The sequence below is a fragment of the Carcharodon carcharias genome, chromosome 34, assembly GCF_017639515.1.
Source record: "Carcharodon carcharias isolate sCarCar2 chromosome 34, sCarCar2.pri, whole genome shotgun sequence".
NCBI classification, from domain to species: Eukaryota; Metazoa; Chordata; class Chondrichthyes; order Lamniformes; family Lamnidae; genus Carcharodon; species Carcharodon carcharias.
Window position 1 is genome coordinate 17,560,034 of NC_054500.1, and position 25,316 is coordinate 17,585,349.

General features: G+C 42.6%; 1 protein-coding gene across 1 annotated transcript in view; it reads left to right on the forward strand.

The window, feature by feature from the left end:
* LOC121272515 (striatin-3-like) overlaps positions 1-15,064 on the forward strand; it is a 49,910-nt gene extending 34,846 nt beyond the window's left edge. The window contains exons 14-18 of the mRNA XM_041179130.1: positions 446-586; positions 1,765-1,863; positions 2,584-2,670; positions 5,302-5,508; positions 7,593-15,064. Of these exons, the coding sequence (XP_041035064.1) occupies positions 446-586; positions 1,765-1,863; positions 2,584-2,670; positions 5,302-5,471 (497 nt within the window). The 3' untranslated portion in view covers positions 5,472-5,508; positions 7,593-15,064. The remainder of the gene's footprint in view (positions 1-445; positions 587-1,764; positions 1,864-2,583; positions 2,671-5,301; positions 5,509-7,592) is intronic.
* The last annotated feature ends 10,252 nt before the right edge of the window (positions 15,065-25,316 follow it).

A 25,316-nucleotide genomic window follows, 5' to 3' on the forward strand; every position in this document is an offset into this window, starting at 1 on the left:
TGCCTGGTTTGTCCCTTCTACCCTTCTTAAATAATGGTACCCCATTAGCTGTACTCCAGTCCCCTGGCACCTCTCCTGTGGCTAGAGAGGATTTGAAAATTAGTGTCAGAGCCCCTGTAATCTCCTCCCTTGCCTCACATAGCAGCCTGGGATACATTTCATCTGGGCCTGGGGATTTATCCACTTTTATGCCCGCTAAAACCACTAATATCTCTCTCTCAATGCTAATTTGTCCCAACTATATCACAGCCCCTCTCCCTGATTTTGCTTCTGTAAAATTCAGCCCAATATTTTGCCATGTATCAAAATGGATATTAATAAGCTGTCATAATGCCTTCAAGTCTGAAAGATGGAAGTACAGTACAGCAACATTTGTAACTAACTGTTTACTTTTTGAAGTCAACTTTCGTTGGTTTATAAATTTAGATTGTATTCATTTCTCCAGAAAATGGAATTCCTACCTCTGTTGCCTTTGTGAGTGATCCTGCTCATGCTGTAGCTTCCTTCACCAGTGGTGATGTGGTCATATATGATCTGCAGACGTTGCAGCCAGTGATTACCCTGGATTCTAAAACATCTGACACTGGTAAGTTGACAGATGGGGCTAACGTTGAGGGCCTGCAAACCTGTAAGTGAGTCCTGTTTGTCTATAGAGCTCCATCTCTTACTTGCAGTTATTTGCTCGTTTTTGCATGTGTTTTTTTTCCAAAATTTACAGCACACTGCCTCCGTTTTGCTGGAATGTTTATGAATCGGATATACTGGTGTCACATTAACTAGGGGATAAGACTATATATAGGAAGGGTGGTCTTCTTTTGACCTCTTTGTCTCTCAATTGATTACAGTTCCGTCCCCTACACCAAAAACATATACAAAGTTTGTAAACTAACCATGTACTAAAAAAAAAAAGTCGCTTTCCAGAAATTGAATCCTTGGGGTCACGTATTGCTGTGACTTAATTACAGAGGAAGTCTCAGATGTTTTGAAGTAATTTGAGGACCTTGGTGTAAAACAAATATAGAGGCATTAGAGAAAGTGCAAAAAGGATTTACTAACAAGAAACCAAACTGAGATGTTATTATACCTGTTAGGAAATATTGATCAGCTTGGGGCTCATTTCTCTGGAAATGAGAAGACTGAGGAGTGACCTGATAGCCCTTCAAGATTATGAAAGGGCTTGATAGGCTAGACATAGGAAAGCTGTTTCCACTTGGTGTTGAAGACGAGAACTAGAGGCCATAGTATAAGAAAGTCACCAAGAGATCAATAGGAAATTCAGGAGAATTACCCTAAGAATGCTTAGAATGTGGAACTTGCAACCACAGGGTGTGGTTGAAGTGAATAATATTGATGTATTTAGGTGGAAGCAAAATAAGCACCTGAAGGAGAAAGAAGTAGAAAGGTATGTTGATGCAGTTCAGACGAGAAAGGGAAGGAGGACACTTGCGTGGAACATAAACATCGGCGTGGATCAGTTGGGCTGAATTGTGTACTTTAAATACTATGAAAGAAAGTGGACATTTCCCAGAATTGTGGTGCAGATAGCCACCATCCTGTCATTTTACATTAAAGCCAGTTTCAAGTGTCGTTGGATATCCCAACTGTACCACCCTCCCAATCTATGAACCTAATACTATATTAAACTTGCTTATACAAAATCAAGTTTTACCACTGTCACTGCTTGACCCCAGTTAGTTTAGTGAAAAAATAACTTTGAAAATGTGGTTGGATTCATTGAATTTTCTCTCTCTCTTTCTCTCTCAGCTGCCAATCAGATTAATCGGGTTGTCAGCCACCCCAAAATGCCAGTCACCATCACCGCACATGACGACAGGTGTATTCGGTTCTTTGACAACAAAACAGGTAAAAAGAAAACCTATCCGTTGGTTTCTTAGGAGGTTATAGATGTGGCAACTGAGACCAGAGCTTATTAAATTGTTCTGAACAATGCAGTTTGTAGCCTGTGATCAGATAAGGCGATTGAGATGGGAAGGAGTTCAGGGTGGGGTGATTCAGCAGCAGCTGTCTGCGGGAAATGGTGTAATGAACAGTGCATAAACCATATACTTAAGCATGGACTGTGACATTCCTATTTACTATGAATGGGTCTAGTAAAGGGCCAAATTTAGCAGAGTAAGCTGAATAATATACACCTTTAACATACAAAGGAAAGCAACCAGATGGAACTTTTAGCTCATCCTCCATTACAAATCTACAGCAACCCACCCCCTCAGCATTCGACTATCCCTTGAATGAGTTTACTCTCCTTCTGGATACCCAACACTTGCCCTAGCATGATTTGTGTTACTTGCATTTTGCTAGGTTCACTTCCTGAGCTTCAAGTGTGCTCTGGCCCAATTTTTAAACATTGGGAGAGGTATCAAATGGTGCCTGTGAAACCAGACGGCCATTCAACTATACAGGTTGATGCCCTCGAGAGTTGGGGAAAGAAGAAGAAAAATCAGATGAACAAAGTGGACACGGAGAATAGAGGGATGGACAGAGGATGAAGAACATAAATAATAATCAGCTGGATGAACTGATTATATTTTCCTGTAATGCTCCTTGATCTACTTCTCTTAGGAAAAATGATCCACTCGATGGTTGCTCACTTGGACGCAGTCACCTCTCTTGCTGTAGACCCAAATGGTGTTTTCCTGATGTCAGGAAGTAAGTACCACTCAAAGCAGTACTTGTGTTTTTAAACTTGACCCACTGTCATTGCCTGACGATTGTTAGCTGTGTTGTATCCTGCAGCCTTGAAAAGGAAAAAAAAACAGAATTTATCAATTTTTCATGACTTCTTCCAGAACATCCTAAAGTATTTAGCAGCCAATGAATTATCTTTCTTTTGAAGTATGTTTGCTGTTGTAATGTAAGGAAATATCAACATCTAGTTTACATACTGCAAGGTCCAACAAACAACAGTGAGACAAACGATCAGATAACTTGTTTGTGGTGTACAGGAAAAGTGGAGACTGACATTGGTTTGAGTTATTCACTGTGTCACATTAAGCAGGGAGGTGCTGAATTAGAGACATTGGTTAGGGAGAGAGGGACTCTAAATGATACCTGGTGCCTAAAGGCAGGCTACAGAGAATTGATAGTGTCTGTAAGTTAAATTTGCTTTGTATTCATACACTGTTTTGGGCATCACCATTCTATTATGTCTGTAGGTGGCAGTTTTGGTAGGTTATAAAGCTATCTGTGAGACAGTCAGATGTACCCCTAGTGATTGCTTCATTAGTGGTGGCTTTTTACCTGTACTGACTACCTGGTTACATTGGAAATCGATGGAAGAAAGTCACTGGTGATGTAGCACAGGGCTGCAGAATGGTGATGTTCCCTGAATCTCTACTGATTCCATCTTCGTGAAGCGGGAGGGTACACCAAATAGAGAACAGCAGCCCTCAGAGAGAGAGAGCATGTTCAGCCACAGCTCCCCCCGGTGGTGAAGCCAGAGAGAGATCCTAGGCTCTGTCCCCAATCCATATTGAATTGACTAACCTCAGCCGCAGCTGCAGCAATGGAACTACAGTTGGATTCATCTCACTGGGTTAGAGGGGAGAAGCCAGTGTTCCTTCTCCTCATCCCTATCTAATGACTGTGTTAGAAAATACACGGCTGCTGCACAAGGACAGAATCCAGCTCTCTATGATCCCCACTGCCCTACAAGAATAGTCTGTGGGCATTCATTGCCCAGATTCCTAGCCATGAAGAGTGGTCACTCAGAGCTGTTGGGCTATGCCTCAGCAAGAGTGAGCCTTTAAGAGAACATAAAGGAGGATAGAATTGAAGAAACTTGGGCCAGAATTTTACCTTTGGCGCGCCCGACACACAGGAACGTAATATGATGCACGATGATTTCGGGCATGTGTCCCGACATCACCGCGCACTTGCACGATATATCGTTCGGCAGGCGCGTGCCGGAGTCAGCTGCGCGTCCACCAATAATTGAAAGGCCTATTAAGACCATTAAGGACCTAATTGACTTGAAATTTATGCTGCCTGTCCAACCTAAAGGTTGTTGGGCAAACGAAAAGGCCAAGCGGCCTTTACATTTTTAAGGACACCTCATCCACGAGCGGGTCTCATCTCATGTGACACAGCCACATGAGGGGGCACGTTTCATTCAATTTTTACTGTATTAATTTTTTTGAAAAGTGCTTCAATGTCCCTCAGGCAGCTCCATGCCTTGGAGATTGAAGCGCTCTTTCATGCGCACGCGCGCTAGACCCGACTCTCCCTCTTCCCCCCCCTCCCCCTTCCACACAGGTAGCACTCAGCGCTACTGCTTACGATCCACACAGGGCGGGCCTTAATTGGCTCACCCGTGTAAAATGGCGGCGTGGAGCCAATCGCGAGTGGCTTTCCAACTACCCGCTCCCGCTGAGCCCGCTTGCCAACTGTAAAACTCTGGCCTTGGTGTATTGGCACTTCAAATTACTGTGACACAGGCTGGTACCTTTCATAGATTTTTACTGCTGAATCCTCACCAATTTCATTTTTGGTGAATGGAAGTGAAAGAGGAATCAAGGAGTGGTCCAAAGCTGAAGCATCCCAACTCCTTTAGAAACATCGAAAAATATGGGAGAAGGAGCTTCAATGCCCACCCCATTTTGCACACTTAAGGGACTAGCTACCTGCCTGTGTTTTCTGTTACATGATCTATATGGAAGGGTGGGAAAACTTTTTAAAAATGGGCTTGTAAAGGGTACAACAGAGCCTTAGCAATATTCAGTTCAAGAGTGAAGACTCCCTTTCGGCTTGGCTCACTTGGCTTGGCACATCTGCTTTAGAGTCAGAAGGTCATGGTCATTGTCTCAGGATAAGGAGTCACTCATTTAGGACTGAGAGGAGGAGCAATTTCTTCACTGAAAGGATTGTGAATCTTTGGAATTCTCTACTCCAGCATGTTGTGGATGCTCAGTCGTTGAGTAGATTCAAGACTGAGATCAACAGATCAAGGGATTTGGGGATAGGATGGGAAAGTGGAGTTAAGAGTAGAAAATCAGCCACGATCTTACTGAATGGATTACTCCTCCAATTTCTTATGTTCGTGACTGACCACCGGAAGGCAGATTAACTGGCCGTTTACCTCCTTGCTGTTTGCAGGGGTGTTTCATGTGAGAATTGAGTTTTATAATTTCCCACGTAGCAGCAGTGATTGCATCTTATTGGCTACGAAGCAATTTGGGGTGTCCTGAGGGAATGATGGTGCTATAAAAATGCATGATTTTTCTTTTGGTTTCCTTGCAAATTGTGCAGAATTTAAATTCCCGAGTGTACCTTATTGAACAGGTCATGACTGCTCAATCCGACTCTGGAACCTGGACAACAAGACCTGTGTTCAAGAAATCACAGCACACCGGAAGAAGTATGATGAGGCAATCCATGACGTCACCTTTCACCCGAGCAAAGCGTACATTGCCAGTGCAGGAGCAGACGCCCTCGCCAAAGTGTTCGTATGACACAGTATCACCTCCCTGGTCTCATTCCTCTGAGCAGGTGAGCTTCAGCAGTGCAAAGCCTGCTTTTTAACAGGGAAGCAAATTTTAAAGTTCTATTTACGATGGTGGAGGAGAGAGGTTGGGAGCAGTGATCCCTCTTAAGCCGTGCACTGATGTGGCTGTGCAGCAATCATGAAGGTACTGTGCAGGCCGCTCTCACAACACACACAAATTTTCGGTTAACACACAAAAACAATTTAAATGTATTGCACGTTGAAATAAACAGGTTGTGCGCAACAAAGAAAATTTAGAGGGTTTATTGGTTGGGTCCAATGGTATAGAGTCTTTGTGTAACAGTGGCAAAAGCTTGGTCAGACTGTACAGTTTGATAAATTGTACCAGGTAATGTTTAAATAACCAATCACACCATGAAGGGCCTTAAGGGGTCTGCAGTTAGTCTGTGGCAAAGAGTCCAGATCTTAGTTGAAGTTCCTGCTCTTCATCACTACCTGGTGCCCCTAATTGTAAGGTGAATACATACCTGGGTGAGGACAGGATTGGGGTTGACCGCAGTGCTATCCAGTCAAATAGCCTGCCAATACTGACTGGACTCACTCATGAGGAATGGCCCTTGAGCAGGGCATTAGAGGGATGGCAGTAGCCTTAGCAACTTTCATTTGCAAGAATCAAACTATTTGTTTGGGGGGGAGGAGGGAAAGTTGTTATATGAGATGCACTGAATCACAAAATGGTGGAAACTTTGTGTTTTCCTGCACAGTAAGCTTCAAACTTCAGCTGCCTTTGAGGAGGAAGAGTGATGTTTTAGTGCTTTTCAGCCTATGCAGACTCTGATATGTTCCCTAGGGACGCAGTTCTCTGCAATTTCTGTCCATCCAACTCTCAAAACAGGCTCCTCAGCCCTGTTTGCCCTTATATTTGTTCTCCATTGGTTATTCCTGTTTAGATTTTGTGGGCCTGGAGATTTGGATGGTCTGAATTTAGCTCAGCTACCTTGCATAAATAAGAACACAAGAAATAGGAGTAGGAGTAAGCCATATGCCTCCTCAAGCCTGCTCCGCCATTAAGTAAGAATAGGGCTGAGTTTCATCTCAGCTCCACTTTCTCACCCTATCCCCAAGTTTTACTGGTGGCAAAATTCCATCCCCAAACTCTTGCTACATCTCCATATTTTACTGGTGGGAAAATCCTATTTGAAGCAACAGGATCTGTTAGAGGTAGCTTCAATTATGTGGGAGTTAATGGGGAGATAGATTTACACTGTAAGGCTCCGTAATGTTCCCTTTATAGATACAACAGGATACAAGCTTGAAAATGTCTGCACTTGAGTATTGTTGCATTGCTAGCATTAATGTTATAAAAAACATGTTTGAGAAACAACTTCATCTCTAATATGTTAACTCCCTTTTCAGCATTACACTGTATTTTTTAAGCCTTCAGTATTTAAGTACAAGGAGCCTGACCTTTTTCATTTGGGAATTAATACAGTGACTTGAGGTTGTTCAAAAGACAAAAATGGGATGTGTGTGTATCATACTTAATTAAATGGCCTAACTAGCAAAGCATCTGGGAAGGTCTAGAGATGATGCCTGATCTGTACCTGTTCTCACCTGGGGCAAGGGCTAGGCTGGTACAGTTGACACAGGAGATAGAGGGAACTCATCCAAGGTTCCTCCTACTGAGTTCTCTTCACTCGTCCTTTGTCACAAAAGTGCTTGTATATAGTTAATGGTGGGGGAGGGCAAGATTAGAATTGACTGTGATAATCAGCCTTTTGATACTCACCTTCCAGGTTGGTATGTGTGGAACGGCCACTGACGTAAGATAATGAAGAGTTACAACACTGTAGGGACAAGGTCCAAGCACATACAAACACTGCCACAAGAAGCAGGGAAATTAATTTTTTTTTAAATTGTAATTTTTTAAAGACCTTGCAAACAAAAGTTGTGTGAGAAAAGCTCACTTCTGCCACCTGGTGGCTGAATGCAAAAACAAGTGTGTTCTTATCTGTATATGTATAATGTATGCAAAAATACTATTTGCATTTAAAAACATAAAAAGTATTTGTCTGGTTAATCTTGCCCCTTAATTTGTATTTCATTCCTTTTTCTCTTCTTTTCGCAGACTGGTATCTGCTCATCTATAAGGGTTGATCCCACATTCCTCCCAGAACGGTTGCCTTTGAATCAGTGAACGAAGATAACTTGCCCTCCAGCCATGAAGTTCAGAATCCTGGGTTTGCAGTCCTGGGTTGTGCCCCCCTCCACACCTTTCATAACAAAGCTCAGGGTTTGCGTTTAAACCTTTTCAGGGCTTGTGTTCACTGAACTTTCTAGACGATGTGTATATGTTTTAAACTTTCAAAAAAAAATGATTTGGTAAATTTTGTATAGTTACCCGATTGTGGGCTGTGTGAAATAAGTAAAAGAAGTAGCAGAGGCGTAGGTCAAACCTTATAAAGGTGCAAGAGCGTGTTTTGTGCTGGTGTAAATTATTTTTAATGATTGGACTACTTTTTTAATACAGCCTGCTACCGGTGTGGTTATGTTTTCTTTCCCTGGCCAGTTATTCATCTTGTCCCAGTTTAGCATTGACAGTAGAATACAGCAGCAGGCACATATGACAGGGATAAGAGTTCATAACTCCTCTTCTCCTCTTCTCTCTCTTCCCCCCGCCCCCCCCAAAGCAATACAACATTGGGGAGAATCATGAGGGGGCACACGTGGAAGTGGACCAAGGTTCCCCAACTTGGGCTCGAAAGAATACGAATGTAGTAATGTACAGTTAGGGGTGGCTTGCAGCTGCCTTTCCCCTCATAATCTGAGGATCACTTAGCCCGACGGTGTTGAATGTACTCTATTAATACAATGGGGTAGATTTTATAAATCCTGTCTGTCCTACTCTGGACAATTTAATTTAAAGTAGTTTTTCTGATTAACCATTTCCCATACTGTTCATTATCTCCAGATGGTTATCTATTTCATGCTTCCTTTCAAGACTGAGAAGCCCGCGCTTCTCCAATGTTTCCTCAGTACTCAAGACTGTTGATATGAGGAATAGTCTCATTGCTTCTTACTTGAATGTTTGCCTTGATCTGACAAGAGCGCTTTACAGTTTGATTGTGACATCCCCTGACTTTTGTATAGTTCACCATTTCATTGGCTTGTTGATTACTGTTTTCCAGTGGTTAGATGTTTCGAGATCTGGTAACTCAGCACAGACGGGAATCAAACCTGGGACCTTCCTGGTCTATATGGCCCAGGGTGGAATACTTTATGCCATTAGGGTAACCACTGTGGGGAACTGGGAACGAAAGTGTCACATATTTGCCTTTATCAAAATTATGCTGGTACCACAACAGCGATAACCAGTTTAGGAGTTTTGTTTATACAAAATAGCCCTTCAGGGATTAAATGATCCTTATCGAGGGAGAATATGGAAGGGGCAATATGGAGTTTTCTACCTTGTCTTTTTAAGCTACTAAAAGGGCAGATTTGTGATTTTTTTATTTGGAATCAATATTGGGACAGAGGTTGCTGGAGGCTATTCTACCTTTAAACTTAATACCACAGGATAGACTTACATTCATGTTCAAATTCCTGATTTGTCATGCCAGTGGATAAAGCTTGGCACCAGGGGTATAAAATGCATGTTTTATCATATAGGAGACTAAAGTACAATTTATGCTGTATGAATGCAGTAGCCTTTCTGATTGGCTCAAGATCATGTCTCCATCTGAGACAAATGGAGCACAAAGATCCCAGGTTCAGCCTGTGCTGAATTAGCTCACACTGTTAGCCTCAAGGTTAGAGGACAAGAACTATCAACCGGAGCTTAAGCTTCTCATGTCCGCTGACCCCTCTTTGGAAGATGTTTGAATATGGACGCGGGACAAGATTAGGATTGTGCCCTGTGGTCAGCTTCCTCAAGCAAAGAGGAGAGAAGATTGAACAGGCAAAGATGTGGCACTCTGGACCCTGTGAGCACTGGCAAAAACCTTTTCAGAAAGACAAAAAGCCCTTTCCTTTCCCATCACATCATTTTAAATGCTATATATCTATAAATTAAAATTAGAGAATTAGTGCAGGATTCCAGAACATTCTGCAATAGTGTCCAAAGAATAGCTTTATCAAAATCCAAATCGCCTGGAATTTTCAGTGAGGTTCTCCAAATCTCCTATCTGAACTGTGGTGATTGACGGAACCTTTAGACAAAGGTTATAAATGTCACTCCCCTGGAGGTCTTCCCAAAATTATGGTGGGTGATTGGGAGCATCCTGCAGAAATTCTCCCCCCTCATGCTTTTCATTCTATGGTAAAAGTACTGCCAGAACTAAAACAGTTATTGAAGGGAACAGTATTTGGGGAGAAATCTGCACTGTGGTTGCAGAATCTGAGGAGCTAATCCTGTGCCATGCCTTGAGAGTTCAGCTAACTATGGCAGTGTTCCCATCCTGATATTCAGTAATACATTGAGTGAGGTGGTTGGGGGGGGTGGGCTACTGCAATGATATCATGAGTGTTAATATGAAAGAAATCCAAACCTATTTCTGACTATTCTCCCATAATATAGATGAAATGCAGTGAGTAGTTATACCTGTCAGTATATCTTTGCTGTCCCCATGTGATCATTTTAGTTTGCCACTTTTGCTAAATATGCTAGTTTAAAGTGAAGTATTTCAAATTATACCAGGGATAAATGTCATCTTGGCTACTTTGGTTGGTAAGTTGAATGTGTAATATGGTGCTAAGCCACATGAAACAACTTGCAGAGCAAGAGAAAAAAGACATTTGGACTATCAAACTTGCTCTATTTAGGAGTCACACATGATTATTTCAATATGGGAATCACCTGCCTGCACCCCAACCTGTCCCCCAAATCTTATCCATCACCCACTGATTCCCTAGTGAAGGAGCAGTAAGTTCACTTCCATTGGGTGGGTGCAAGGAATTGAAGCCGTGTCTTAATACCTCCATGTCGCTGATCTGCCCCTGCCCAACAGAGAATTGTCTTTGCTCCCTTTAAAGATGTTAATTGACCCCCAAATCAACCACCTTCTCTAGGAGTCCGTTCCTTGTGTCCACTCTGTTGTGGTGGGCGAAGGATCTCAGATTCAGGTTGTGTTCTGTGCTGAGACAATGCAACTGGCCACTGTGCTAAGAAAGGGATATACCAGCATGATATGCTGCTGATCACTATCGGGTGGCCCTTGCTGGAACTTGGGCTTGAGGGTGCTTGGGTGAAGTCAGGATTGGTGTTAATTCTAATGTTTTTCCATAGCGAAACAAGCTGTTAACACTCACTATCCAGACTTGTTCCTGGGTGAAGTGCTTGACAGCTGCTAATGGAGTTCGTACCTCAACGTTAGAATGTTGCCTTCAGAAGAAGAGGAAAAAGGGAAGTTAATATATCTTTTCTTTGAACTGCACTGGGTAAACAATGGCAACCTCCCATCTTCATTTCTTATTAATCACATATAGATTATTTACCAGGAGACCAACGCTACAATAAACTGTTAATTCTGCACCATAAATTCAAATTAAGGAATGGTAATCCATTTAATTAGTACAAAGTGTTTTCTAAATAAAACTATAGCCAATAATGTTTAAAAGTGAATACAGTACAGAATGTAAATACACAGGGGACAGTAGCACCAAGAGGCATCCTCTCAGAGATATTTTAAATACTGCTTGCTTTCTACAGCATTGTTGGTTATAGATAGGTTTGCATCCAGTAAGGATTATTTTTTTTTAAATAATTCTTTGGGCTCCTTCAACATTTCAGTGAGTAGATGTGCTGTACAGACCAGGCATATCTTCAGTTTAATCCCCAGTAAGTAGAGAGTTAGGCAGTTCTCAGTTAGGCCAGGAGTTGGCATGCTGCAGATGGTCTCGGCGCTAGGCAGGGTGAAATAAATTGGACAAAATTCCTGCTACTGATGGCTATCAAGTTGCGGAGGATGGGGATCACTAGGAAATTATGGGCACTGGATCAATGCAGGTCTGAGAGGGATAGGGGTACTTCTAAGGTATGTGGGCAGTGGATGAAGGCAGGTCAGACTTGATTGTAATGCCTTCCACATTTGTTTAGCTCACCAGTGCTTACTCCTCCGCCCGCTAAATTGGCAACCAAAATCTTTTCTCTTGGTCGAAACACATTTTATTTCTTAACGCTTTTTCTTCTAGCTCAGCAATAGCTTGTAAAATTGAAGGGTATTTTCAGACTCGTGTTTCAGCGGAAAAATGCACTTTCTTGATGTGGTGAGTCATATAGATCAGGAATGTCCTTGAGTTCTATCCTCTCAGGGTTTCTACATGTGAGAGAGATGGGGCAAATCAGACAGCTTTCCTGTTTGCTAACCATTGACTTGTGCTGGAAAGAGCACTTGTGTGGTCTCCACGTGAACTTAGTATCAGTCTTGCTGTGATGTGCACCCTTCCCCTTACCTACAGATCACAATCAAATAGCTCGACAGCACTCAATGTCAGAGATATAGAATGGCTTCCTACGGTCACGTACAACCTTCAAGAAGAGAGGAGTGGAAAGGGAATATTGTGAGCTGTGAAGAATTAGAATAATTTTATTATATTGCGAGCTAAGCAAAATGTATAAGTTCTTACATAAATGTGAACAAAATGCCTCGAGGTGATATTGACCTTTGTTTATTTCAGGACTAACATTTTCTTCATGTGGAATTTAACAAGTATAACCAAGCTGTGTAGCAATCTAGAAAGCAAAACTTACAAAACAAATACAGTTCAAACAAAGACATTGACAATTTATATATATATATATATATATATATATATATATTTTCAGTTCATTTATATTGTAAAAGGTATCATTACTGTTCTATGGAATTCAAAACTACATTCTGTTCAGTGGGACTGTCCAAAGTTTTTGTCTCCATGAGCTGAATAGGTGCATCTGTTGGAATCTTAGGGGCCACATAGAAAGTTTAAATCCTGCTTCCCATCTGCCTGAAGCTGCTGCTACTACTGGCAAGCTTGATGCTCTGATTTCAGATCCATCCGTCAATGAGCCAACAACTCCAAGAACCAACCTTTTCCAAACCGCCGGGCCCACAAAATGCAAACAAGGCAAATTAGCAAAGGAGAAATGTGGGTACAAATAAGATTGAATTGTCTAGGCCTCGTGGACCATGCTTTGGACACCCCTGCTGTATAGGTGCATTTCCCAGTCAGAGGTCTTCTGGCATAAGTCCCTTTGCTGTGCAAATCTTACACCTGTTATTAAATTCCTGTCAACGAGATTCCTGAATGTACACTCCCTGGCAGTTTTTACAAATGAGGTTGTTTAATAATAGCAAGCAAGCTGGCAGGCCAGCTCAGTCTATGCAGAGAACAAAATGCTACTTGGAGCAATCTTGAGAGTGGGGTGTTTATACAAATGTGTATTTCTAAGCATTACACTGCTGAGGGTTATTTTTAATTTTAAAAACTAAATCACTTAGGAGTTTGGCACTATCAGTTGGGTGTTGCAGAATTAGGTTAACTTTGTAAGCAGCCAGGATCATTTGACTCCAGAATCTTTGGTGACAGGAATTTTTTGGTTGCAAGTAGGAAATTCAAGACAACATTGGGATTTTGTAGAGGGAATGAAATGTTGGTCACTTAAATCCAGGTTTAAGGTTTCAGTTCATATTTTTAATCCTGATTGTTTATATTTTCTTCTTTGAGGTCTCGTCACCAGTTTCCTTCTTGATAGTTTAGGTGGACCCCAGTGTGATAACGAAACAGAGTGTGGTCAACGAAAACCATAAATAATTGTTTGAAAAAGAAACAAAGGGAATCAATAGGTAACTATCTTGGAGGCTTTTTCAGAATTTCTTCCCCCTAACATTAAAAACAGAAATCATTAACATTCTTCAGGATGTACCTTGATGGGAGATGAGTTCTCAAAGTTCAGACTGGTCATTTGACTTTGGAAAAAGGAGACCCTGGACACAGTGCTAGCGTGTATGAATCTAAATGTTCATATTCTGGAGTGCCTTTGTTTTTGAAAAGTTCTTTTATCTTGCCTTTTGCCTTTTTCTGTTGTTGTATGTGCCATTCTCCTCCACCTTCCCATTTCCCCCCACCCACAACCGCACCCCAAACACTTTTAAACACCTTTAAACACTTTTTAACAAGGTCAGCCTGAACCTGCAGGACCGGCCCTACTCTGTCCCCTCCCTAAATTTCCCTTTGTGAAACAGGCAGCCTCAACCAGCCAGCTAGTCACTGACCACATTTTTGTGGGTCATTATTGCATGGTCAGTTTACTGCATGTCCTGTTTTCTTACAGTCAGATGTACAGTCAACAGTGGAGCTACTTGTCTGCAGTCAGTTGTTTGCAGCATAAACAAATCTCATAAGGGCTTTCCTGCTGTAGTTTTGGTGATAAGCTGGTACTAAGGATCCTGGTGCAGCGAATGAGCCCACAACCAACATCAACCTCTGGCCAAAATTCCTTTCACCACATTCATGCTGGCCACCATTTACTTCAAATGTGTTCTAATTAAAAAATAAATAAATTGTGTTCTGCTAAATGTTCTTTTTTGAAGTAAATGGTGGCCGGCATGAATGTGGTGAAAGGAGTTTTGTCCAGAGGTTGATATTGGTTGTGTGCTGTCCAATTTGCTGATGCCAAAATCTTGTTGATGCAAATAACTTGGGTTACTTGGAATCATTTTTATCCTGACTTCCAATAGACCGGGGTTGAAAGAAGTGGTTGGGAGATCAGTCCAATTCTTTGCCAATGTTTAACTGTCCAGTAGGAAATCATACGATGGGATAGCTATTATATTAATCCACCTTATTTTTTTTCCCTACTTTGATGCCCTGGCCTTAGAATAATGTCTTGCTTTGACCAAGATAGGATTTCATTATTTAGGTAGATGGGGCTATTAAAGCCTTCCTTTTCCCGCCTCTCAAAAGAAAGTATGAGATTCCCACTCCCAACATCATTAAAATTGGGAGAGAAGTTTAATTTTTGGAGAATTCCTTTCCTGCAATAGTTGCAGTTTGGTTGTTCCACACATTTTTTTAAGTTTTGCAGGAACTGTTGTTGCTTCCTGGGTCTCATTTTGGTAGCCAGTTGGCCTCTTAACCATCTCCCACCAAATGATTCTGTCTCCCTCCCCACTTCTGCTCAGAAAACACAATAGTACCCGAGCCCTATATCACTGCCAACAATAAGCAAACTAATTCTGAAAAATGTCTGGTTTGAAAAAAATGCTACATATGCAGTTCTTAAAAAGAAATCAATGCAAGACTTTGGAAAGTGCGTGACTGGGGTCTTGTTTGCAGGTTCTCAGTGGGACAGGGTTAATCTCTCAATCCCTTTTTAAAAAGAATAACTTTTTCTTCCTCTATGAATTTATTGCAAAGGAACTGTATATTGTGTAAAATTTTAAATATGTGATATTTTGTACATCTCACTGTATCTCAAATAGTTGTGTATTTATCAAAGACTACTGTAACTCTTTTTTATGGCACTTGTTTTCATGTCTATTTATTTTACTTCTGTCTTGATTAATCAGTGATGTTCTGTATGTGAAAAGGTCTGAAAATAAAGTGTTTGTTTTCTACAGAGTCTGTCATAGTAACGAACTGCATTCCTATTTAATCAGAACACTCAAAAGTAGTTTTGATGTTCCTTTCTGTTAGTTAATGAATATAACTTTTTTTTTATAAACAAGATTGTGAGTGAGTTGGCGATGGGGCTCCACAACTCTTTACTGGTCTGACCCTGCAACTACATAGTTACAGGTACAGATTTTTCATTCTAAATATTTACATAGGCTCATTGTTAAATGTTACCATAGAAGTGTGACTAAAAATCATAACAGAAAAGGCATGCATGCACAAGATTTTAATAATATGTAGATATGCCTGTATTGCAACAAGAGGATTGACAGGGTATCCTGAAACAGGATTCTTTTAACAATGGTACAGTGCAACACTTGTATTTGAGTTAAAAACAAAAAAACTGCGGATGCTGGAAATCCAAAACAAAAACAGAATTACCTGGAAAAACTCAGCAGGTCTGGCAGCATCGGCGGAGAAGAAAAGAGTTGACATTTCGAGTCCTCATGACCCTTCGACAGAACTTGAGTTCGAGTCCAGGAAAGAGCTGAAATATAAGCTGGTTTAAGGTGTGTGTGTGGGGGGCGGAGAGATAGAGAGACAGAGAGGTGGGGGGGGTGTGGTTGTAGGGACAAACAAGCAGTGATAGAAGCAGATCATCAAAAGATGTCAACGACAATAGTACAATAGAACACATAGGTGTTAAAGTTAGTGATATTATCTAAACGAATGTGCTAATTAAGAATGGATGGTAGGGCACTCAAGATATAGCTCTAGTGGGGTTTTTTTTAATAATGGAAATAGGTGGGAAAAGGAAAATCTTTATAATTTATTGGAAAAAAAAAGGAAGGGGGAAACAGAAAGGGGGTGGGGATGGGGGAGGGAGCTCACGACCTAAAGTTGTTGAATTCAATATTCAGTCCGGAAGGCTGTAAAGTCCCTAGTCGGAAGATGAGGTGTTGTTCCTCCAGTTTGCGTTGGGCTTCACTGGAACAATGCAGCAAGCCAAGGACAGACATGTGGGCAAGAGAGCAGGGTGGAGTGTTAAAATGGCAAGCGACAGGTTTGGGTCATTCTTGCGGACAGACCGCAGATGTTCTGCAAAGCTTTGCAGAACACCTGCGGTCTGTCCGCAAGAATGACCCAAACCTCCCTGTCGCTTGCCATTTTAACACTCCACCCTGCTCTCTTGCCCACATGTCTGTCCTTGGCTTGCTGCATTGTTCCAGTGAAGCCCAACGCAAACTGGAGGAACAACACCTCATCTTCCGACTAGGGACTTTACAGCCTTCCGGACTGAATATTGAATTCAACAACTTTAGGTCGTGAGCTCCCTCCCCCATCCCCACCCCCTTTCTGTTTCCCCCTTCCTTTTTTTTTCAATAAATTATAAAGATTTTCCTTTTCCCACCTATTTCCATTATTAAAAAAAACCCCACTAGAGCTATACCTTGAGTGCCCTACCATCCATTCTTAATTAGCACATTCGTTTAGATAATATCACTAACTTTAACTTTAACACCTATGTGTTCTATTGTACTATTGTCGTTGACATCTTTTGATGATCTGCTTCTATCACTGCTTGTTTGTCCCTACAACCACACCACCCCCCCCTCCACCTCTCTGTCTCTCTATCTCTCCGCCCCCCCACACACACACCTTAAACCAGCTTATATTTCAGCTCTTTCCTGGACTCGAACTCAAGTTCTGTCGAAGGGTCATGAGGACTCGAAATGTCAATTCTTTTCTCCGCCGATGCTGCCAGACCTGCTGAGTTTTTCCAGGTAATTCTGTTTTTGACTTGTATTTGAGTGCCTAGTCTACCCTGACTCGAGTGCTGTAATGAGGGAGGGCAGCTTTGCCATCCTTCAGATGAGACATGAAACGAGGACCCAGCTGCCTTATCCACTTCAGATGGTTGTAAAAGATTCCATTACATTACTTGCAGAAAAGCAGGGAGGGCTGACCTTTGCCCTGATTAACATTACTCCCTCAGACATCAGAAAAAACAAAAATTAACTGGTGGTTCTTCTCATTGCTGTTCAGTGGACTTTGCTATGCACAGAATGACTGCCACACTTGCCTACATTATAACAGTGGCTGGACTTCAAATAAATTTATTGATTGAGAAGTGTTTTTAAAGCACATCTGCCACTGAAACTCTCATCCATGCCTTTGTTACCTGTGGTCTCAACTATTCCAATGCTTTCCTGGCAATCTTCCACTTTGCATCCTCTGGAAACATGAGCTAATTTGCACCTCTGTTGCCTGTTTCCTAGCTCGCACCATGTCCTGTTCACCCTGCGGCTTGTTCTCACTGAACTCCATTGGCTCCCAATCTGGCAATGCCTCAATTTTAAAATTGTAATCCTGGCTTTCAAATTCCCCCACGATGTAACTGACCCTTTCTCTAGCCTCTCTCAGTTCTATCTCTAGCCTCTCTCAGTTCTATAATCCTTCCAGATCTCTGTGCTCCTCCAATTCTGATCTCATGCATTTCCCAATTTCCATTGCTCCCCCCACTGGCAGCTGTGATTTCAGCTATCTGGGCCCTAAGATTTGGAATTCATCCCTAAACCCTTCTGCCTCTCCTCCTTTTAAGATGCTTCTTAAAACACCTCTACCTGAGCTTTTGATCCCTTGTTCTAGTATCCTCTTTTGTGACTCAATCAAATTTTGTTTGATAACCCTCCTATGAAGTTCCTTGGGGCATTTTGCCACATTAAAGATGCTATATAAATTCAAGTTGTTAATATGTTTTATGCAGTGCCTTGTAACTCTTGAATTTTTTCCTCAATGAGTCCAAGTGTTTAGAGGACAGACAACTATTTAGAATTAGTGAGACAAACTGCATCCCATTTCAGTGGCTCATGATCAAAGCTGCCATGAGTAACAAAACAAACTGTGCACTTGTATAAATTATCTTAACACTCCTTCCTGTATGTATGTTTATAGTGACACATCAGACAAGGTTTGCCTTGGTGAACTAAATGACATTTTTCCTTCCCCACCAAATTACAGCGGACGTCCATATAGAGTAATTAGTCAAATACAGCAACTGTAAGACTTTTGACCACTGGGTTAGGGAGGAAAATATCCAGATTTCCTGCTTCTGAACACTACCTCAAAAGCTCCTGCATCTCAGATGAAAGCAAGAGTAGGCACCAGCATGATGATCTTTCTGCACTGTATCAACTTGCACGAGAAGAATAGCTAAGTAAGTGACTCCATCTGAACTGGACTACCAGTTGGGGTGACCAAGGCTAGGAAAAGAAAAAGCTGCCACAGTTCCTGTTCATGATCACTGAAGAGCAAACACTGCTGGAATTTGGACATATGTTGCTATCGGGTGAGAGCAGGATCAGGTTTGATTCGTATCCCACACAATTTAATAGCTTGAAGCTGCAATTGTGAACGATAATAACTTGAGGTACATAAGATGCCTCTTCTAGTCCTCGGTAAAATTTTTTTGAATTACATATTTAACTTTCTCTTGAACCTGCTGGTAGGATCAGGTCCCAATGCCTATCTTGGTAGTCTATTCTATACGTAGCCTCTGTGTAGTGTATATACTTTTATTTTCTCACCACTACCTTCTCCCCCTGCAGTCCCCACACCTTTTAAATTGAAAGCTAGTATCAGCAACCTGAGATCGATGCAAATTATACCCGTTTTTGCTCATTGAAGTGCAGGTGAGACTAATTTATTGCGCATTCTTGGGTGAGCTGAGATAATAGTATGCTGCTACATTTTTAACAAGAAATAGGGGCAGAAATAGGACATTTGGTACTTGGAGCCTGTTGTGCCATTCAGTAAGATCATGGCTGATCTGTCTCAACTTTACCTTCCTGCGCTATCCCATATCCTTTAATTTCCATACTATTCAAAACCTTTAGTATCCAAAAATTTTATCTGTCCCTGTTTTAAAAACACTTGAAGATTGAGCATCCGCAGCCCCCTAGATGGAGAATTCTAAAAATTCACAATTCTTTGAAGAAATTTCCCCTCATCTCAGTCCAAAATAGCTGACCTTTTATTCTGAGACTGTTATCCCCTAGTTTAAAATTCATTCATGGGATGTGGGTGTAGCTGGCTAGGCCAGCTTATATTGCCCACCTGTAACTCCCGTGCCATTGAGAAGGTGGGGGTGAGCTGCCTTCTTGAACCACTGCAGTCCATGTGGTGTAGGTACACTCACAGTGCTGTTAGGGAGTGAGTTCCAGGATTTTGACCCAGTGACAGTGAAGGAACGGCGATATATTTCCAAAACAAAAACAGAGTTACCTGGAAAAACTCAGCAGGTCTGGCAGCATCGGCGGAGAAGAAAAGAGTTGACGTTTCGAGTCCTCATGACCCTTCGACAGAACTTGCCAAGCGGGTTTTAGTAAACACCTTGTCAAACACTAGGAGGGAAATGGAAAGCAAAGAAGGTGAGCAAGACAACTGAGAGATACGGAAATCTTGTCGCAGAGAGGGACAGAACTTCTTCAAGGAGGTAGGCATTTCTTGAAGAGCAGTGGCAGTCAATTAAGCACAGAGATAAAAACAAAAAAACTGTGGATGCTGGAAATCCAAAACAAAAACAGAATTACCTGGAAAAACTCAGCAGGTCTGGCAGCATTGGCGGAGAAGAAAAGAGTTGACGTTTCGAGTCCTCATTCTGTCGAAGGGTCATGAGGACTCGAAACGTCAACTCTTTTCTTCTCCGCCGATGCTGCCAGACCTGCTGAGTTTTTCCAGGTAATTCTGTTTTTGTTTTGGATTTCCAGCATCCGCAGATATATTTCCAAGTCAGGATGGTGAGTGGGCTTGGAGAGGAACTTCCAGGTGGTGGTGTTCCCATGTGTTGACTCCCTTGTCCTTCTAGATGGTAGCGGTCGTGGGTTTGGAAGGTGCTTTATAAGGAGGCTTGGTGAGTTCCTGCAGTGCACCTTGTAGATGGTACACATTGCTGCTGTGTTGTGGTGAAGGGAGTGAATGTTTGTGGATGGGGTGCCAATCAAGTGGGCTGCTTTGTCCTGGAGGTTGTCAAGCTTCTTGAGTGTTGTTGGAGTAGCACTCATCCAGGCAAATGGGGAGTATTCCATCACACTCCTAACTTGTGCCTTGTAGATGGCAGACAGGCTTTGGGGAGTCAGGAGGTGACTTACTGGCTGCAGGTTTCCTAGCCTCTGACCTCCTCTTTGCCACAGTATTTACATGGCTAGTTCAGTTCAGTTCCTGGTCAATGGTAACCCCCAGGCTGTTGATAGTGGGGGATTCAGTGATGGTAATGTCATTGAATGTCATGGGGCAAAGGTTAGATTCTCTCTTGTCTGAGGTAGTCATTGCCTGGCACTTGTATGGCACGAATGTTATTTGCCACTTGTCAGCCCAAGCCTGGATATTGTCCAGGTCTTGCTGCATTTGGACGTGGACTGCTTCAGTATCTGAGGATTCGCGAATGATGCTGATCATTGTGCAATCATCATTGAACATCCCCACTTCTGACCTTATGATGGAAGGAAGGTCATCGATAAAGCAGCTGAAGATGGTTGGGCCGAGGACACTACCCTGAGGAACTCCTGCAGTGATGTCCTGGAGCTGAGATGCCTGACCTCCAACAACCACAATCATCTTCCTTTGGGGTAGGTATGACTCCAACCAGTGGAGAGTTTAACCTCGGTTCCCATTGACTCCAGTTTTGCTGGGGCACCTTGATGGCACACTTGGTCAAATGCTGCCTTGATGTCAAGGGCAGCCACTCTCACCACAACTCTGCGTTCAGCTCTTCTGTCCATGTCAGGAACTGAGTGGCCCTGGAGTTCTAGACTCACCAGCCGGGGGAACATCCTGCCAGTGTGTACCCTGTCAAGCCCCTTAAGAATTTTATGTTTCATTTAGATTACCTCTCATTCGTCTATAATAGGATTTATAATTTACAATTTACGAAATAAAAATGTAATTTATACTGAGTCAACCAGGTAATGTGAAACTGGAGTCAGATGTTAATCAGGCTGCATGTGGGAGTCAAGTTTCCTGACCTAAATGACGTTAGTGAATCAGTTGATTTGATGAAGGTGATTCTGATGTCAGCTCATAAAATGTAGGTTTATTAAATTTGATCCTTCAACTTGCCACAGTGGGAGTTGAGCTTATAACCTCTTGAGTAGCTGGTGAGTAACATAACCAATTACATTGTTGTGCACTCTCGTATGTGGTCCTTGAGACTCCTTAGTAATTCTGAGAAGCCTGTGAATTAAAAGAGTCTGAATGCACTGCATTAAATTTTAAGGCTCTTTTTCTGTTATGAAACTGGTAACATTTCTCTACTCCACAAGATTACAGGTGCAACTTGATATTTACATTTTGTGGCTATGACCTCATGTAACACATTCGTCGCTTGGTCAATCATGTGTTAAACAGTACAAACAAAACCTAGATTCACTTCTATTTATTACTATTTACTCCACGAGGTCACATGGAGCTGCTCGGACAGTCTAGGACTAGGGCCGTTGCCTAATAATTAGACCCAGATCTTTCAGGAGTGAAATTAGGAAACGTTCTTACACACAAAGGTTGGTAGGAGTTTGGAACTCTCTTCCACAAACGGCAAGTGACGCTGACTCAATTGTTAGCTTTTAAAATCTGAGACTGAAATATTTTTGTTTTATAAGAGTATTAAGGGATATGGGGTGGAAGCAGGAATGTGGAGTTAGGTTGAAGATCAGCCATTATCTCATTAAATGGCAAAACAGGCTTGACTGGTTAAATGGCCCACTGAGAGTACTCCTGTTCCTAGCACAGGCGTGTTCCAGCATTTTTGTGTTGATACTGTGTACAGATGCACCTCAAGGAATAAATATGAAGTTTAACTGAATGCTTGCATAAAATTCCATATTTCTCAAACCACATATAGTAACCGATGTCCCAAGCGTCAGCACTAGGTCCATCTGCGTCCTCTCTATATATTCCCATGACTTGAATATAGAATTAAATGACATAGAATTTACAGCACAGGAGACTAGCTTAAACATAACCACTCCATGTGGTATCAAGTTCCACATTCATGCCTCTCTCTGGGCAAAGAAGTTTCTCCTGAATTCCCTATTGGATTTAATTGGTGATCCTGATACTTATAGCCCTTAATTTTGGACTTGCGATTTATGCACCAACGAGACAGTGCTAAGTATCACTCTCCAAACTTCCGGCTAATTAAATTCAAACAGGACGAACTAGCGAGTAAGACCGCGAACAAGGGCAGCGGATGCATGGGAACACCACCCCTCCAAGCTGCACACCATCCTGACTTGGAACTATATGGCCCTTATTTCACTGCTATGGGACCAAAATCCAGGAACTCCCCAGCAGCACTGTGGGTGTACCTGCAGCGGTTCAAGGAGGCGGCTTGCCACCATGTTCTCGAGGGCAGTTAGGGATGGGCAACGAACGTTGGCCTAACCAGCGGTGCCTACCGCATGAAAGAATTTTTTTAAGTATATAAACACAACTGGGGATCGGGCATCAGCAGTATCTCATAGAAATTTAGACACGACCTCTGTATTGTAAACTATACTAGAAAAATCTCTGGCCAGAAGAGGGTGCTGTGTTCTATCGTAGAGTAGAAAAGACCCATGCTTGACAGAAGTACTTTTATTGCTCATGTTTCTTCTTTCCTGCAGGTGCTGACTCACTACAATACAGCTTTGTAATGCCTTGTGCGTGTTGAGACCACTTGACCAGCTTGATGTTCTCATCCAAGGGCTATCCCAATGCTCCCCTGGCTGGCCTCCTTAAACTCGAACTACTCCTAAACTGTAATGCCCGTATCCTAACTCCGCACCAAGTCCCGTTGACCCCCTCACCCTTGCGCTTGCGGACCTCGATTGGCTCCTGGTAGGGCAACGCCACAATTTGTTTGAAAAAAAATACTCGTTCTTGAGTTCATAAGTGGAATTTTGTCACCAGCGAGGAAGTCCTGACGTCAGGACACAAAGCCAGTGGTGTGGCCCTGTGGTGGAAGGTGAAAAGGAATTTTATCGGGGCGGTCCAATTAACAACCGGCAGGTGTGGGAGCCATCCCATAACCAGGAATGGGGAAGGGAGGTGGGACGGTGGTTCCGGCACCCAAGGAGCAGGCACTATATTTGAAGGGGAGGCAGTGTTCTGTTATAAGGCAGCACGGGAGAGGAGACTGAGGCCAGACAAGGCTGGCAGTAGCTTAATGGCAGCTTTGAAAGAACATGAGACCCTTTGTAACCCACTCACCTCTTAAGTTCTCTCAGTCCCCTTACTCTGCCTACCTAAGATACACCTCGGTGACACCCGCCAACCTTTATGTGCCTCCAACTTGTGGGCTGAGTTTGACCGGCCTCCAGCTTGTCACTCACCCGCTTTATTCGGTCTCGACCTCCCTGCACTGCAATGCTGCTCTCAATGGCTTCCAACTGCAGACAACGCTGATCTGCCGCTGAGCACCTGCCTCCTTGTAGCTGGCAGGACTTTGAAGTTCCGTTCCTCACATAAGCCCTTTGAAAATTCTGAAAACCTCTGGAAAATACCTGTTAATTGGCTCCTTAAAAGGCTCCATTGTCTGCGTTCCATCGATTAACCATGGTCTTCTCCCAGTAGCCTGGCTGCCTCCTGGAAACTTCAACGGTGACAGAAATGTGTTGGGCTTCTCGTGCCATTTTACCGTCCCACCCGCCTCTCAGTCTGTCATCCTAGGTATGAGAGAAATCCATCCCAAATCTCTCCTCCAGCTCTATCGTTCTTCAACATTTCTGCACTCTTTCAGTCGTGGTATCCTGTGCATCCCTGATTTCTATCATTCCATTAATGGTTTCCACAGTGTCACGGTATCTTTACAGTGCAGAAGGAGGCCATTAAGCCTATCGAGTCTGCACTGGCTCTCCAAAGGAGCATTCCACCTAGTCCCACTCTCCTGCCTTATCCCCGTAACCTTGCACATTCTCTCTTTTCCGATAGCACTCCAATTCCCTTTTGAATATCTCGATCGAACCTGCCTCCACCACCCTTTCAGGAAGTTTGTTCCAGACTCCAACCACCCTGTGAGTGAAAACATTTTTTCCTCACATCACATCCATGTCTTCAGCTGCCTTGGCCCGAAACTTTGGAATCCCCTCAAAAATTTTTGACTTCAATCTGTTGGGTTAGTTCTCACCCCTGTAGCAATTTATCAATTCTCCATGGTTGCACCTTCCAAAATGTTCTACAACTTGGGAAAAGAGTTTTAATCCTGGTTGATTTCCCCACCTCACCTCACTTAGACCTTAATTCAGGTGTGTAAAGCCCAATTTCTGCACCTCCAAATGCTACCTTTGACTGAGCTTGACTAACAGTGTAATTTTTTACCATTCAGCCTTGGACTTTCCTGCTCTGCTGTTCACTAAGCAATCAGGGACACAAGTTTTTGTGGAGAAGTTTTTGATCTCCATTACGCACCTTACTCTTCTCAACTGCACTGCTGCACTATTTCAACAACGCCTTTCTGTGATAGCTTCCTGGCGGCCTCAAGATTCCACCAGGTAGTTTAGATACTCACATGCTGAGTTTCGGGTAACAATGTTGGCAGAGACGAGAGAGTTGGAGGTGAGATGTGTCTCCCTACAAAGTAGATATTGGGACAGTTTTAGCTGAGCTGTCTTTGCACACTTCTGATTACATCAACTTTCAGCTTTCAAATTGGGCTCAGCTCCCTAATACAAAGAAAGACTTGCATTCATACTTTCACAACATCCCAAGCACTTTTACAGATAATTAAATACTTTGTTTTTGAAATATAATCACTGTAGGAAATGCGACAGCCAATTTGCATGCAGCAAGCTCTCCCAGACAGAAATGTGTTAATGACCAGTTAATCAATCTTAGTGGTGTCAGTTGAGGGATGAATGCTGACGAGGGTACTGGGAATAATTCTCTAGCTCTTCTTGTATAAGTTCCCATGATTTTAAACTACATCTGACAGCATACAGAGCCTTGGTTGAACATTTCATCCACAAGGCAGCATTTCCAATAGTGCAGCATTCCCTCTGTACTTTGCTGGGAGAGTCAGCCTAGATTTTGTGCTCATGTCTCTGGAGTGGGACTTGGACCCACAACCAGAGGCAAGAGCATTATCTAGTGAGCCACCTATGTGCCACTTCTGCAGTGGCTTGGAACCAAACCTTGACCTTATGTGTAAAATATCTGAGCTAGTGTGCCACTCGCTGAACCCTTATTCCATTGAGATATGCACTTGAAATAGCACATGATATAA